At 40.1% G+C, this 17,769-nt stretch overlaps 1 protein-coding gene across 4 annotated transcripts in view; it reads left to right on the top strand.

The window, feature by feature from the left end:
* LOC136884369 (zinc finger protein ZFP2) overlaps positions 1-17,769 on the top strand; it is a 134,389-nt gene that overhangs the window by 33,992 nt on the left and 82,628 nt on the right. For all 4 annotated transcript variants that reach the window (XM_068229927.1, XM_068229925.1, XM_068229926.1 and 1 more), the window contains 2 exons: positions 4,367-4,465; positions 13,946-13,989. In XM_068229927.1, the coding sequence (XP_068086028.1) occupies positions 4,367-4,465; positions 13,946-13,989 (143 nt within the window). The remainder of the gene's footprint in view (positions 1-4,366; positions 4,466-13,945; positions 13,990-17,769) is intronic.

The following is a 17,769-nucleotide window of genomic DNA, read 5'->3' as shown; positions in this document are numbered from 1 at the left end:
TGGGCTCGCATTAACATACCGTAAAGCAATGCAGTTTCACCGGCAATGTCAGTACCGGTATTGTTCGGTGCCTACGAATTTATTATATTTGCCACGTTTTTTCGTCAACTGTCGGCATCGCCAGTGTTAGCGGATTCTGTTTTCCCGCACACTGCATGTTGCGTGATATTACGGCGTTCCTTAAAAGGTTGAACACACAAGAGTTCCGATTTCATTCAACTTAGCAATCATGAAGCGCACTGTAGACCCACCGAAGTGAGTGTAAGTGCGGAAAGCTACCCCTCCACGTTCCGGAACGCGCGTTCTATTATGACGCGGAGCAGATAAATTTCGAGTTGAAATTACTCTGTAACATACGGTACTATTGTTTTAAAATGTAAAGGCAGTTTCGAATTAAAAGTCTGAATTTTGGTAATGGGGCCGACATTGTACTTCGAATTACGAATTATCCGTATTTCGAATTAAACAATTGAAATAACATTCAAAACTGTATCTCATATTTCCGGGAACGAGAGCTTCTTCGAATTAGGCGGGATTTTGAATTAACCGATTTCGAATTATCGAGGTTCTACTGTATTTCTGCTTCGCTTACAACTTCAAGTTTCTCACGCACAGTAAATGACCACAGACGCTGTTTTGAATCCATCGCTTACTATCGAGACAGCACTTTCGCGGGACAGGTACGGAACTTGAATGTGATCAAGGTAGACTTCTGTAACAAACAGTCTCAATTCTCGCAAAGTAAGATATCCGTTATTGGACATTACAAATTTTCCAGCTACCTCATTCCTGGTTGCCAGCATTTCGCCCTCGTGTGTTAGGCTGGGCTCATCAGTTGGTACCTAGCACACCTACCAAGACGCATGACTAGTGCATACCGTGGAGGCCACTGCGTAGGCCAATTGTAGCCACCGGCAGTGCCAATGCACTATGAGACACTCTGTCTCACTACTAAAAATTGATGCCTGCTTGGCCATCGGATAATACACATGTTGATTCCCATAGGGAATCTGTAATATTTGTTCCGAATGAGTAAATTTATAATACCAATATAAATGGTCCGTTATTGGACATCATTCCTGGTTGCCAGCGTTTCGCCCTCGTGTGCTAGGCTGGGCTCATCAGTTGGTACCTAGCACACCTACCAAGACGCATGGCTAGTGCATACCGTGGAGGCCACTGCGTAGGCCAATTGTAGCCACCGGCAGTGCCATTGCACTATGAAACACTCTGTCTCACTACTAAAAATTGATGCCTGCTTGGCCATCAGATAATACAGATGTTGATTCCCATAGGGAATCTGTAATATTTGTTCGAACAAATCGAACAGCACTTTCGCGGGACAGGTACGGAACTTGAATGTGATCAAAGTATACTTCTGTTACAAACAGTCTCAATTCTCGCAAAGTAAGATATCCGTTATTGGACATTATAAATTTTCCAGCTAACTCATTCCTGGTTGCCAGCATTTCGCCCTCATGTGCTAGGCTGGGCTCATCAGTTGGTACCTAGCACACCTACCAAGACGCATGGCTAGTGCATACCGTGGAGGCCACTGCGTAGGCCAGTTGTAGCCACCGGCAGTGCCAATGCACTATGAGACACTCTGTCTAGCCATGCGTCTTGGTAGGTGTGCTAGGTACCAACTGATGAGCCCAGCCTAGCACACGAGGGCGAAACGCTGGCAACCAGGAATGAGTTAGCTGGAAAATTTATAACGTCCAATAACGGACCATTTATATTGGTATTATAAATTTACTCATTCGGAACAAATATTACAGATTCCCTATGGGAATCAACATCTGTATTATAAGTAAGATATCCTGCGAGATCAGCTATTCGTGCACCCAACATGCCAGCAACACTTGTGAAACAAATGACGATCGAGCATCCGCAGCAACGGCTTTCATATTTACAGCATATTTACCCATATTCTTTGATTTATCATATTTCATTACCTTACATTTCGCGTTTACATGTCTCTGTAACCGTATTGAGAAAAATCAATCTTCTCTTCTAGAACGCAACTGAAACACAATAAGACCTGAATGCCCGTTTACATGTGGTATATTGAGTACGGTAACCATATTTAAATCTATTTCAATACTCCCTGTCGCTTAAGTGCGGCCAGTATCCAGTAATCGGGAGATAGTGGGTTCGAGCCCCACTGTCGGCAGCCCTGAAGATGGTTTTCTGTGGTTTCCCATTTTCACACCAGGCAAATGCCGGGGCTGTACCTTAATTAAGGCCACGGCCGCTTCCCTCCAATCCCTAGGCCTTTCCTATCCCATCGTCGCCATAAGACCTATCTGTGTCGGTGCGACGTAAAGCAAAAAGGGGAAGAAAAAAAAAGACGGCCCGCACCCAAGATTTAGAACCAAAATTTTTGGGAAAAAAGTGCGGGTGGTATTCGGGATTATACAGTATCTTGGCTACATGGGCAATAAGGGTGATCCCTCTGTAGTTATTGTAGTCTAACCAGTTTAATCTTTCACTGAATTTGACATATCCTTTCACTCTTATGCCCATTTCTTTATTTAGGACTATTCTTACTCCCTCTCGACCTGGTTTGTCAGATGATGTTCCTGAATGAATTATTCTGATATCGCCACTCCAAAAGTCTCCCGCATGTGGCCACCTTACTTTTGACACTCCTAAAATGTCAGTCTTCGTTATTTTCATCTCTTGTTTCAAATCTTCCAACTTTCCACACTTCATCATCGATTGCACATTCTCTCCTCCACTTCATCTCTTCAGTTGTCCTCTCCCGGAGATCCGAATGAAGGACTATTCCGGAATAATTTACTAAAGAGCCTTCCATCATACTGCCGATACTTGGGAAATCTTAATAGATCATTAATGGAGTAGTTTCCCGTTGCTTTCTCTATCCTGTGCTGATGACCAACACTAAAGTGACTCATCCGCCTTCAGATGTAGTTTCCTACCTCTAAGGCAAGAGAGTGCCCTGTATCATTACCCGCTCATCCGCCCTCCTAGGAAGCAGTTGGCACTTAGTAATGTGGTCTTATCCCGGGAGACATTCGGTCCCTGTATTCGTTAACCGCTTGAATATGACAAAAATGTATATTCATACATTGCCCCCTCTCTACCGCGGGGAGGTGAATATCAGGAATTTCCTTTCATCGAGTTTAGGGTCATAATGACATTTCCTAAACTCTCCAGTACTTTTGGAGATCGCTAATTGTCTGGATACATCTGCATACATTTACAGAAATTGTCCTGATTCGGTTTCACTCCACTTTTAGCATAGTAGGCTCTAGTAACATTATTCATAAGCCAAAAATAAGGCTAATCATTTGGTTTTAAAATATCTTATCTTGGTACTAGATCATCTTCACAATTTTCACTTACAATTCCAACAGCAGACCAATGGAAACGCAACTAATACTGGGCGTACACTCAAAGTTTTCTGTACTGGTACCATTTTTGTCATTGCACAAGAGGAAGTTGTTTGAGTTACAGTGTGGATCGTGTGGATAAACAAGTCTAATTCTGGTGTCCGAGACAATTCACTTTCCCTTTCTCCTCTCTTCTGTAATCTGTAACAATTTTGTGCCACTTATCGAAATTGTTTTCGACCATCCATGTTGTGTATGTAATATGAAAAACACTTAATAAAACTCTCAAAAAATGAATAAAAATAGCTTTTACTTTCACAGACTTCTCCGGAACTCTTGGTGTTATAGGAAATTAGCACCCTTCCTGATTCACTCAACACCGTGTGGTCGTCTCCAGGTGGCGTTGATTCACCGCCCACTTGAATAAGTTGGAGCAGAACCAAGGGGGTATTTAAAGTATTTAGAATATTATCATTGACAGCTTTCATATAGTGGAATGAAAATTCTGTTTATTCAGGTTGGGAGCTACAAAAGTGCGCACAGTACTTGTTTTGATAAGGCCTAAATACTGTACGGCTCTGGACTAAGTACTTTTCATACCCACTGGACAAATGTGCTTATTTTATGTTCTTTACCACATGTCTTTTTTTATGGAGTACTATTTGTCTTTCCTGGAACGATATGTTCTTTGTGTAATGATTTGATGGGTGTGTGGAATTCTATCCCTCTTTTTATTTCAGTTCTGAAGATATTAGACTCTGAGTAAGTCTGCCTCTCTTTAATCTGTAATCAGCAACATATGTCTGTCAATCAGTGGTAGAATTCTGGGCTCCCTATTAAACGCAGCACAGGTGGTCCTTGTCAATGATCACCGAGCAGAGATCCAGTAGTTTAGGCCATAATGAATAAGTTTAAGATGATAAAAAGCTTCCAAGAACAAGTTTATCTTGCTGAACTTTATGTAGCACATTTAGAAACAAAAGCAACTAAATGTCCTTCTGCTTCAGGAGGCGGAGGACAGCCCGATGGAACAAGCCGTGTTGCAACCGGAGATCGTCATGATGCCCGGAGTAAAGGCAGAGCTTCACCCATATTGTGACGAAGAGGTACCTCTCTTATATCGTGTAATATATTCATTAAGGGGCTCTCTTCAATAAAACATGAAATAGACATTTCAGATTCAGCCGTATAAATGCTGAGATAAGAAAACTTATTGTAGACAGAGTACAAATGATGGTAGTCGTTGAGGTGGGGGGGAGATAGAAGTGTGTTAATGTGGGTGCTTCCTTAGACCTGACGAGATGGGGTACTATGGTGGCTTATCTACCACTCTCTGTCCCCTCCACTGATGTCGTTCTTTCACGTGAAATCTCTCCTCACGATAAGCCGCTGTTCTCTACAAATATATGTTATATTGATGCATGTCAAATCTTTCAGTTTTATTGGACATAGAAATGAACTAAAACAAATTTGAGTCACATGTAGAAAGGTAGGGACATGACAGGTAAGGTTCAAGTAGAAAGAAGACGAGGACAATCTCCAATCTTTGTGCACTGCCTCTTCATCCTTATCTTTTTCCTGTGTTTATCCACCTCTCTTCTTGTCCTCCCACACTCGCCTGTCATTGCATTGCTCCTTTCCATTACTTAAAACAAATCACAATCTGTGTGGGCCGTGTAGGTCCTCATCCAGGTCATGGTGGTGAACTGGCTAGTTTGTTGTTACTCATTCAGATGATGTGCCAAGCAAACTTCAGACGTCTTTTTCTCATTTTGCCAGTCAGGTACAGTCCTTCATCCTTCCTTTTCTTCCAAATGTCCCGTATCTTTCTATCTTTCATAGAATTTTCCTCTCTATCATTCTCATCTTCTCGACTCCTGTTTCCCTGGTGTTGGTTAGACATTTGGATGCGTGTAACGCTTCTAACTTTATCACTGTTCTTTGTTTTGATAGTGTATTAATATGTTCTGTGTGAGTTAGTAGGCTCATTCCATCTTCCTAATCATATTCTTTCTCGCCTCTTTGTCCTGATCATTGGGCTGTATCCATTCACCAATATACTTGAATTTGTTTACCTTTTGATGATACTTCATCGAGCTTGTGCCTTGCTCCTCTGTCACTTACAATCGCTATATCATCGGCTAAAGCTAAGCCATGCATGTTCATATTGTGCCTCCTGTAACCCAGCCTTATGCCAGTCCTTCTTTTCTCCATATTCTAATGATTTTTTTCCAGAACTAAGTTAAATAATATCCGGAAGAGGCCGTCACCCTGTCTTACTCCTGTTCTAATCTCGAATGGTTTTGATAGTTTTCCATACTTTATTGTAGAGTTTGTGAGCATTTCTTGTATCAAAACTCTGTCCTGTGGTCTATGCCATATTATGTTTGTGTGCCTTCTGGAAATCAACACTGATCACAATCATTTGTTAAGTTTTTAATCTTTATGATGAATTGAGGGTGTATATCTATTCTGCCCTTTCTGAACCCTGGTTGGTATTTGCTAATCTGGCCATCTGTCTGCTTTTCCACTCGTTTTAACAGGAGTTCTGAAAGTATCTTGTAGCAGGGAAATTGCTCTCAAGTTGTTCACCCAAGGTGAACACAGATTCCTCCGTTTATCGGAGGTATTTCTAGGACTTCGTTCACTAATATCCGGCTGTGAGACATATCTTCACGGATGGTTCTAAAATCAGAGATAATGTTAGTTGCTCTTTTGTCATTGATGATATGAACACGAAGATCTTGCTTCCTAGAGTATGTAGCGTGTATACTGCAGAGCTTTACGCCATCTTACAGACTCTGTTGTTTGCACTGCGTGACGAAAGAAGCCACTTTCTTATGTGTACCGATTCATTAAGCTCTCTGCAGTCTATTGAAACCTGTTTCTCGCAACACCCACTGGTGCAGCAGATACATGACCTAGCCAGGTTAAGGGATACTGGCACCAGAATCACTTTCGCGTGGCTTCCAAGCCACGTTGGGATTGCAGGAAATGAACTTGCGGATGAAGCTGCAAAGGAAGCTGTACTTTTACCTCCAAGACCTGTCAATGTACCTGCTATGGATATTTGTTCTCAGCTACGTCGAACCATCTTGGCGTCCTGGGAATCGGAGTGGCTAGCTATCTGAACTCCCAACAAGCTGAGAGCAATTAAGAAGACAACTACCATGTGGCGGTCCTCTTTCCGACCTTCACGGAGAGAGGCCATAGTATTGTGCAGGCTGAGGATAGGTCATTTACGATCCACGCACTCTTATCTCCTAAAGAGGGAAGACCCCCCAGTGTGTTCTTGTGGTGCCGACTTCACTGTGGCCCACATCCTCACAGAGTGCGCCGATCTGTCTGGCCTAAGACGGAACCTCGGCCTGCAGGAAACACTCGAACGCATACTAGCCGATGACGCGACTACTGCTCATCTCATCATCCGCTTTATGTGCGACAGTGGACTTATCAAGGGTATATAAATTACATGTGTACTGTTACTCAGGGAACGTACGTTCCCTTTTTATTCATTAGTATTTTTTTCGGCCTAATTCTATAATTTTGTTTTGTTTTATTTTGTACTGTGTTTCCAAATTCCTTTGTTGAATAAATAATTTTGTTTTTTATTTTAAATTTCTTTTCCACTTATTTGTTCAGAGAGGATGATTACCTCGTACTTTCTCTTAAAACAAAAATCACCACCACCACAATCTCCCTCATATGATTGCCTCTGGTATCTTCTCCTTTACCCAGATCTCCTGCATGAGCCTGATCATGTTTGCTGGAATATCGTTCTTGAGCTCTACGCTTGTTTTATCACCTCCTCGAGTATTGTTTAATCTTATCTTTCGGTAGTTTGCAGTTCATTAGCCGCTTGAAGTATTCAGCCAGAAATAATGGCATATGGCTTTTAGTGGCGGGAGTGTCCGAGGACATGTTCGGCTCGCCAGGTGCAGGTCTTTTGAAGGTTGATGCTCCTTTTGTGTATCCCTCTACTCTGCTTTTGAATGTTCATCCATTTCAGCTTTATCTGCTCCTCATTGAACCCTTCTTAGTATTCCCGCTGTCGGTTTTCTAGTTTGTTTTTTTTTTTTTTTTCCTGTCTTGTTGTTATTCCACTTCTTTGAGCCTTCTTGTTTATTTTTCAGTTTGCTTTTGCACTTCGGTTTCACTGTCTGTGCTTTCTACGACCTTCCTGCGGCATGTTTTGTCATGTGTTATCTAATAACTAGTTGAGAGAACAATCCCTGCCAATATTCAGGCAGGTTGGTCAACGTAATGTTATTGTTGATCAGTTTTATGAGCTCGTATCGGGGATATTAGAGCATCTTTCATGACTTCCTCTTCAAGCGATCGCTCCTTTATGATTTTTTCTCGTTTTTTATAATCATCTTCACAATTTCTTTGTCGATATGGACCGATGGCCATGCGATTTTACATGTTAAGAAATTACAAAAACTATTGCCAGTTAGCAATGCTCGGTGTTGATACGGACTAAGCAACGAAAGTCTAAACTCATGAATTCTGTTATCAGAATCCTGTATATCACGTAAATGATAGGAACTTGTATGCTCTAGAACTTTCGTTATGTAGTATTTTTGATAGGCCCCATAACACTCGTGGACAGTCAAGATTTTCTTCTGATGATGCACAGCACACTTCTCTGCGAAATGTAAAGAATTTCAAGTTATTTTCTTGACACGGCATAAGCCCATGTCTATAAGCATGGGCCATGAAAGCATCAATGCCAACGTAGATACTGTTATTTAAAAAATTAAATCTTAGACGCTTGGTCCTAAACTACCATTTCATTCAACATGAATAAAAATTATTTATAGCCTAGATTGTAATGACTCATTCCCTGACTTTGCATACCCATCCTCATTAAATTCTCTCCAGCTAGTTTCTTGTGATGCCTGTACATACATACAGACAGACAGATAGAAAATTTAAAAGTGCACTTCCTTGTTACTGTGTACACAAGCAATACAGAAATACCATTATTTTTAAATTCTGAACAATGTACAGACATAGGTTTGTCTGCTTTAGCCTGGTGTCTTATCAAGTTGCTTCTTAATTACACCTTATCTATTTTCTTCTGGTTGGACTGTCTTGTCTCCTGTTAGTTTATCCCTACCATATCACTGTATTTACTGTGTGATGGCCACCCCAGTGTTATCCATGTTGTTTTTTTTACTTTTACTTTAATGTTTAAAAGGAAGTGAAATGAAATGGTCCTAAGGGAGGGATTCATACTGTCCTCTCGCTAGTAACCGAACATAACGCATGTAATAACCGCAACTCTGGCAGTCTGTATTTTTTAATTGTGTTCTATGGATTTAGAAGGACATAAGATGATGTCATTGATGAAGGATACTGCATTCTTGAAACAGGCCCAGTTACTACGTCCCAAGACAGTGTGTAACATTGTTAGGCTTACCACTGCTTTTCAAGCCTTTCCTCCACACAGCTGGCAGGAATTTCCTTTCGTATCTCATAATTCTCCATGAAAGTTAGGCGTACAATTCTTTTAGCAAAATCGCAGTTTTGTCATGTTTGACCTTCACTTGGATTTGGTATTCGATGAACACGTGATCTCTTGCGGCATGAAACATTGAATGAGATCTTTTTCTGAGTAATTGTGGCTATTTATATTTTACTCGGTAAGTGGAATGGCACATTTTCTCTGTGGTTTTGCTTTAATGGGTGCTGGGAGAATTTCCTTTGCTCAATGCACTTGTCTACCAAATTGGTATGCAACCTTATTTTAAGATTTGGTGTAAATTAGTGGGCGATATTATGAAGTAGGTACCCAAACACCTCCATAGACAAACCTGGTTCATCTTTTGTTTCTTCAGTTAGAATGTTTTGTGTGGTAATTGCAGAATGCCAAATCATAGTGAATTTAATTACTGCTAAAGAATGATTTAAACACCAGCTTGGGATTGTAACATAATCGCTGTCCTTGTTGCCTAAGTTCAGTGCAAGATGCCTTATATAGCTCTTTACAGGCAGAACACTTCCCGAGGCTGCCTACCCTCCTGATGAAGCTGCAGAGTTTGTCAGCGGTTGTGTTTCCTCTGTCACCTACTGACAAACAGTCGTCGCTGATCTGCATTCAGGGCTGTTGCCAGATTCCCTATCAGTTCTTTACCTAGCCTTTTCTTAAATAGTTTCACAGACGTTGGATATTTTTTAACATCTCCTTTGGTAAATTATTCCAACTCTTCCTATAAACAAATATTTGCACCAACTTGTTCTCTTGAATTCCAACTTCATCTTTATATTATGATCTTTCCTACCTTTAAAAGCTCCGCTCAAGCTTATCCGTCTACTGATGTCATTTCACGCCATCTCTCCAATGACACCTCAGAACATCCCGCTTAGTCGAGCAGCTCGTCTCCTTACTTTCAAGTCTTCCCAGCCCAATGTTTGCAACATTTTTTTAAACTGCTCTTTTCTCGAAAATCGCCGAGAACACATTGTGGTGCTTTCCATTGGTTCTTTTCCAATTCTCATATGAAGTAATCCAGGTGAATCTTTCCAAAGATTTATACACCCTCTCCTTTACATCCTTACTACAACCCCTAAATGTCCTGATAACCATATGAAGAGATTTTTAACCTTTATATACAATCCCATTTATGTATTACCTCGGTGGAGATGTTTCGTTATATTAACACGTGAAGTAGTATCTCCCCAGCAACACAGTAAATAAAACTGAGAGGAGTTGGGCATCAGTTGTCACCTTACAGCTCAGTCTCTTAAAATACAAGTAAATGGTTCCAGAAGTCATCAGAGGATCCCTTACAACAGTAGAGCATTGAACTCCCATCTATGGGTCATATATATAAACTGGAAATTTGGCCCTCCCCTAACAGACCCTGAAAATTATTGAAATTGGTAGGAACATGCAAGTAGGCTTCTACAACAACAACAACACTGAGTAGTTTCATAAGATTTCTACATTCAAACGTAAAAACAATAATAAAACCTACTCTAACAACATGTGATCGGAACAACATTTCCCCAACCAAAATAACATATTCCGTATATAATTTGTTCTTCATTCCTTGTAAATGCTTTTATTGCCATACAGACCTAGTACAGTGTGTACCAAAATATACAGTATTCATTTTCGCGCATGCGCACGCCTTAGCGTCTGCGTGTTGTTACATCGCCATGATGAATTGTTAGTTGTGTAAAGAACGTTGTGCTCTGTGACTGGAAGTGACAATGGGTCTCGCGACGGAAGAAAAAGTGTTTATAGTGGAGTATTATTTTCGCTCGTACGGAAACGGTTATCAAGGTGGGCCGAGTTTAAAGTTAGTGGTGGAACAATATCGTGAACACTTCAATAAGCCAGCACCTAGCAACACAGTTATGCTATCTATTGTTACAAAATTTCGTCATACGGATAGTGTATTGTGTGAACGCAAGTGAAGGTCTGGTAGGCCAGTAACTGTGTCCACAAATGAAAATTATGGAAGTGTCCTCAATCAGGTGTTGCAGTCTCCAAAGCGAAGTCTTCAGCAAACAGCCCTGAAATGATGATGGTGCACCTCTTACTGTTAACCAGGAACGCTATAGGAACATGGTGATCAGGCCATTTATTCAGGATCTAAGAAGCTTTTGTCGTGCCAGGAACGTGTACATGAATGGACAGTGCTTCCAACAAGACGGGGCGACCTGCCACACCGCTTGACAGACTGTGGCTGTAATGCAAGAAACCTTTCCAGGACGAGTAATTTCCTGCGGGGCTGAGTTCCCGTACCCATCACATTCCCCCGATCTCTCACCACCTGATTCTTACGTGTGGGGAATGTTAAAGGAACAAATTTTCAGTTGTCCAGATCCACCCAAAACTGTGCCTGCATTACGTCAGAAGATCGTCTCGTTCTTCGGAACTCTGCAGCAACCTGTGTTCCAGAATATGTTGGAAAATCTGCGTGATCGTTATGAACACTGCCTACAGCGCAGTTGAGCACATAACATTTACACTATCATCTCGATAAGTAAGGTAATGACAATAAGACTAACATAATTTCCAGTACTGTATATTTTGGCACATACTGTAATTAACCTCCCTCCAGCATGAGGTCTCAATGTGCCACTGAGAGACGTGCGTCCTGCTGCTACATCCAACAGTATAATATGAGCTGACAACGAGCAACTCTTCAGCTGCACTGCTCAGTTTTGATTATATCAATGAGCACTGTGGACTTGATATACTCACTAACTCCAGCACCTCCAACAGACACTGTTCGCTCACTGTTGTATACTCTTTTACTAAATTTTTAAAAACTTTCCAGCTTCACATAGCACGGAGCAACGTCTAAAGCTAACTCAGCGGGATAAATCCGATGACTGACCTTAAATGCGTTTCTTGTGAAACCCTCACACACACATGTATACTGGCTGTCTGATCTCAAATATTTTGCACTAGATATATGTATTATTACATTAAATATATTGATCACCCCATTTTAATTAAATAAACAAAAGTTAGTTATATCTGTTTATGTAAATTTAGGGGATGTAATATGGTACATCCAGTCTAGGAAGCCAAGAATAACAGCAGAGAGGATTTGTCATGCTGACCACATGACACCTCATAATCTGCAGGCCTTTGGGCTGAGCAGCGGTCGCTTGGAAGGCCATAGTCCTTCGGAGCTTGTGAGGTTTTTTTTTTTAATATGGACATGTTAAATTAGCTCCTGCTATAGGAGGAACATGAAGGGACACCAGCTTTTCTTGTTCCTTGTATCTGTCTATATATGGACTTGCCTGACCTATGTTTCTATATATGACTTGATACAATGTCACACTCAGGTTGGAATATAATGGCACCTTCCTGTCTTCCTTATTGTTATACTGTTACGTCTTGTTCTGCGTTAGTCTTGCCCAACCCATCTCAGCGAATCTCTCTCCATTTTGCCAATCGTACTTCATCTCATTAGCCTGAATTCTACTCTCCTGTCAGGATCTGTGGAATTGTCCTGTAGTCAGCACCATTACACTACTCTATCTTAGTCTGGACGCTGCTGCTGGCATGTTTTCGATCGTTAGTTTTCCAATTATTCCTTAGGGATTTTTATAAACTATACTTTTCAAAGAAGTACTCACAGTTTCAGTCTAATTATTATTAATGTGTTTGATAGCATCAAAAGTTGGAAGTATCTCATAGGTTATGCTTTGTCAAGGGCATCTGGACGTTAGTTCATATCTAAGAAACTGTTTGTTCCAAACTTATCTCGAGCTGTCTGTCAAGAGAACATATTTCTAGTGCCTACAATGAATCCAAGAAATATTTTACTGCATTAAAATGGGGTTTCAGGAAGATGTTTTGGTGTTGTAGTAATAAAAATATACTTTTTGCAAGATTTTATTGTAGCATTAGGCTGTACTGAGTTTTATTGCTCTAGCCCTTATGGTTAATGAATAAAGATTTTAAAATGTCACTTTGAGAAATGTAACGTTAGCCTGTGCAGAAACACAGACTTCAGCAAAGCTTGCTTTGTTCAAGGAACTGAAAAAACAAACTATAGATTTTCAATGACCTTTCACATCCAGGTGCCCTTAAAACAACCACGAATGGAGGAAGGCAACAGTCATCATGTAAAATCCCTACTGTATGAGGTTGGTTCAGAAACATACCGAACTTTGAAAATAATCTGCAGACTACTTAGCTATGTACCCTCCCCTATTAATAAATGCAGGGTTAAGTGAGGTGGTGAATCACAGTTTTCTTGGCCGTTTTGTCTCAACACTTCTCCTCCCCAGACAATTGCTGAGACATTTGCTTGCTTTATAAAAATAAATGCAGAGGGAAGTGTCGAGAAGTTTTGAGCTTGCACTTGCTGTCCCGAGAAATGTGACCAAAAAGTACGTAAGGAATGATAATTACGTGCTACATTATTTTATTTACTGAGTGAAAAGTTTATAAATCTGTGGTAAAGTCTGCAATGTTGTACAGAGCGAGAACGTAGGGAATCAGGAAGTTGCACGGAAAAAAATGGATGTGGACGAACGGAATCACCGCAAAATGAGAAAATCTAAGGAAGTGTTGAATTGAATTTCCAACAAAGCTCCCAAGAGAGGCTGCAGTGCTATGAGAAGGGATGATGGGTGCGGAGGGACTTGACGAAGAATGGTCTGGGACCGAGGAAGATGGTAAGGTCTCTCCAAAAAAATTGACATCGCCTGACTGGGATAAAGCAGAGAAGAAAGTTATTTAATTTCACTCGTGTTAAAAATGAAGAACCTCAGTTGGAAGGCATCATTTTTGGTTGTACCTAAAAATGTTAAAAAATCAAATTACTTCTGATATATGATGTAGCATTAGATCCGGTGTTTACAGAAATGAAGCATTTATACCATCATGACCATTTCATACCTTGCTCCCCTCAACCCTCTTACCGAATGTTGAAAGAACTTATCAGTCAGTAACAATGTCAAAGTGCTGTAGAAGGCTGCCCAAAACCTGCTTAGGCAGCATTTCTGCAGTATTTTCAAAGTTCGGTTGTTGTCTGAACAGGCCTCCGTATACTTCACTGAAACTGTTTGTTTACATACGGCTGTGCTGTTGCTGTCTGTTCCAGGACACAGAACACGCTGGCTCCCGCTCACCTCAAGACTCCAGTCCGTGAGTTGACTATCACACAGTTTGATGTATGTTGGACCATGTTGTCATTTTATGTTCAGGTTGCCAATGTTTCTAACACTCCCGTTTGGTTGGGTTGTGTATGCAGCTTTCAGGCGTGTAGTACTTGCATTCTGGAGTCCTGAAAAGGTTTTTCCCTGGTTTCCCGTTTTTGCATCAGGCAAACGCTTGGCTTGTTCCTTAATTAAGGCCATGGCTGCTTCCTTCCCAGTCCTCGCCCTTTCCTTTCCCATCTTTGCCAAGAGACCCTTCTGAGATGGTGCGACATGAAACAAATAGAACCAAGATGGACTTTTCAAACACGTTTGTCATGGTTCATTGAGCTCATATTTCAAATAATGTACACTTCATCAATTCTGGGTAGAAGATGGTAGGTAAAAATAACTTTGAAATATAAGCCCATTAGAATAGTAGAGGCATATGCACAAAAAGCTAGTTTCGAGAAAAACATGTTTAAGGTTTTGCTAAGTATCAGAGAGAGAAACTTTACATATACACTGTTCAGAAATGAACTCTAAATTGTAATTATAAAATACTGTTTTACAGTTCCTCTAACTTTGTCACGAAGAGTACGCAGTCTTTTTCATTTCAAAACAAGCTACCACACAAACTGTACAACTACAGTTACACATTGATACTTGTCATTATGTAAATTGTAATCCCTTATTTCCAAAAATTATCAAAATACTTCATCAATTTCATCTCGACCCACTTTGTCAAAACAACCACATTGACAAGGAGACCTACTTCCTTTGGACTTACAATATTTTTAGTTTTTGAACTTAAATGTTCTTCACCTGTTTCTCACCTTGGCCATGTTTATTTTCCACTCGTTTTTCTAGGACAAGTTATGTGACAAGAAGGAGAAGGGCTATTTATGCTTAATAAAAGTAAATAATAACGAAAAGTTTACACTACAAGTTTCATTCCTTGAATAATAATGGTTAAAAGCACAAATTAAAATACACAGCACTAAATACCTCAAATAAATTGTCGTTGTTGGCAGCCGCTACTAATTTCCAAATAAATATTACTGCAAGAACTGCATGATATTAGTTTATAACTAGCTTTTGAAGTTGAACTTTCAAACAGATATCACCATACAAGATAGACAACAAATATGCATTAAAATGCTTAATGAATTTGTGAGGGTTGAAAGCAAACAACACCGTCTCTTAAGAGGAGAGAGTATCTATCGCAGGAAAGCAACCAGCCAGTAGACTGGCTCATACGCCTTCACAGTTCTCGAGATAGAGCTGCATAACCAAGACGTATCTATCATTCACACTTAACAGCCATGAAGGAGAACACTCCATGCCAAAAAAAATTGAAAAAAAGCATTCTTTGGCGCATACACCTCTACTATTCTCAGTGCCTCATATAACTGGTTTGGTTCACAAATCTTCATGAACCAATCGCTTCTCTTTTGATCCTGATTTAAGGTTAAAGAAAGGAACTATTGAAGCAGGTGTTGAAGGAATTGTTTAAAAGGAAAGACATGATTTCTCTTGTGATATTTCAATGGAGTTCCGAGCTTGTACTTTTTAACTGTAGTTTGTTATAAATGAGTAGTTAAATCTTTATTAATATGACTTTAAAAGTAAGGCATATGTGGCAGACCCTCAAAAATAAGAGGGGTTCCTCAGCTCTGGGAAGCAGGTCAGTGAAGGAGAAGAAGGAGACAATGAGACAGGACGAGGACAGGCAGCTTCATCAGGGGGGTGGGCATCATCTTGACAGATCTTCAGTCTTGATCCACGAAGCGTTGGACAAGAAGAAAGCCGGATAAACAGACAAAACCAATACAGGCAGTAAAAGATCAGGAATTCAGGACAAACACAAAGGAGAAAAAAAACCCTCCAAGTCTTTCCCCATTTCCTTATATTCATCCAGCTTTTTTCATATCCGACACTTGCCACATTGATGATTTTTTTAAAGCCTGCCATCCCGATGAAGCTGGGATGCAGAAACGTGCTTGTCAGGGGCTGTGGAAAATGTGTTTGTATACAGTACCGGTCAAATGTTTAGGACCACATAAAGAAATCACGAAATTTCATCTAGAACCTAAAATTGTGCCACTAGACCTCTGTAATTTTCTTTCTGATATCTCACATCTAATAGGATGTATGTTGCCTGATTTCATTGAGTTAGTTCAAGTACTGTAGAAGTAATGAATTCTTAACTCTTGGAAGATCACAACAAAAAATCAAAAATTTTGGTAATATAATGTACTGAATACTCTAATTGGTTGCAAGTATCACGAACAAGATTTTTCTGTAGACTTAGGAATAGGTGGGGGCCATCTTAGTATAAATATAAAAATTCCGAAAATATGCGGCACCGTTTTTTCTTTTTTCTTCTTCTTCTTTTTTTTCGTGTTTTATTTTTTTGAACCAGGGCCAAAATTGTTGATTTTTGTTTGCCTTTTTCATGTATGGCCCAAGGTCTCAGTGTGAGCTATCGGCGTCAAACTTATCTGCCCTGATAGTTTCATTTGCACTCTGTGGTTGGCATCCAAGAATACGTTTCTGATGTCGATAGTTCACACTGAGACCTACGACAAGAACAAGGAAAAATTGACTATTTTAGCACTGGTTTGAAAAAAAAAATAAACCCACAAAAATGGGTGCCGCATTTTTTCGGTATTTTCATATTTATACTAAAATGACCTCTAACTATTGCTAAGTCTCTACAAGAATCTTGGTGGTAATACTTAAAACCAATTAGAAGATACAGTACATAATATTTCAAAAAATGTTGACTTTCTGATGTGACCTTATAACATTTAAAATTGTATAACTTATACAATACTTGGCGTAAATCACTGAAATCAGGTGATGTATATCATATTAGATGCAGGAGCTCAGGAAATAAAAATACAGAGGTCTAGTAGCAAAATTGTAGGTTCCAGATGGAACTTCATGATTTTTCAATGTGGTCCTAAACTTTTGACTGGTACTGTATTTCTGTATATGGCTCAATTTGCAGTACGATTTCCACTACAGCAAATATGACTGTTTACGCCTATGGATAACTGGCAGCTAAAATAGACTACAAAGCCCTAGAACATCTTTGAGTCATCTTCAATGCATCTCTCGTGCAATTTCAGTGTTGTTCAGTAGCTTGTGTTTTCGTGGTTCGACCTGCATGCTGGTGATTTGTGAGTAATAGGCACCCAAGAATTGCTGATTATGTAGCCTTCCTCTGAAATCATGTTGGTTGCATATTTCTTTATTTCGATACCCTCTCGGATCTTTTCTTTCAAGATTCTGTGGCACAGCTGGTAAAATCTTCGTTATCAAACAAAATTTTGTGGTTTGTTTCTGAGGGATCCTTAGCTACTGCTAAAATGTCCGTCTCTTGATTCTTGGTGTAACATAATTGTTCTTTGTGTCTGGTAGAAATTAGTGCTTCTTTTTGCCTACATAGTAAATTCTTTTTCTTAGGGCACCGTCTGCCTATGAAGGTTGGCAATCCAACTGATTATGCTTCCCAAAACAGTGGATTGAAAAATTTCAGTAGAAGTTCATCTATACCAGCAGAGCAAATCTTTAACCCAGAAGTTTCTCCATCTCTCCACAGATCATTGTCCTTCACTTTTCCCCTCGATGATGAGTTGGAGAAGTTTGTATCATTCACCTGAACTTTCACTCTTTAACGGTTGTTAGGAGGAGGACCTTTCTACCCAGGAGATTCAAAGCATTTCCGCCTCTCCAAACCTTACAGAAGGACGGGGAAAACATAATATCCCAACATCCAAAT

Source organism: Anabrus simplex, chromosome 12 (assembly GCF_040414725.1).
Source record: "Anabrus simplex isolate iqAnaSimp1 chromosome 12, ASM4041472v1, whole genome shotgun sequence".
Lineage (NCBI taxonomy): Eukaryota > Metazoa > Arthropoda > Insecta > Orthoptera > Tettigoniidae > Anabrus > Anabrus simplex.
The sequence above is the reverse complement of the archived record's forward strand: the minus strand, read 5'-3'. Positions and strand labels throughout refer to the sequence as shown.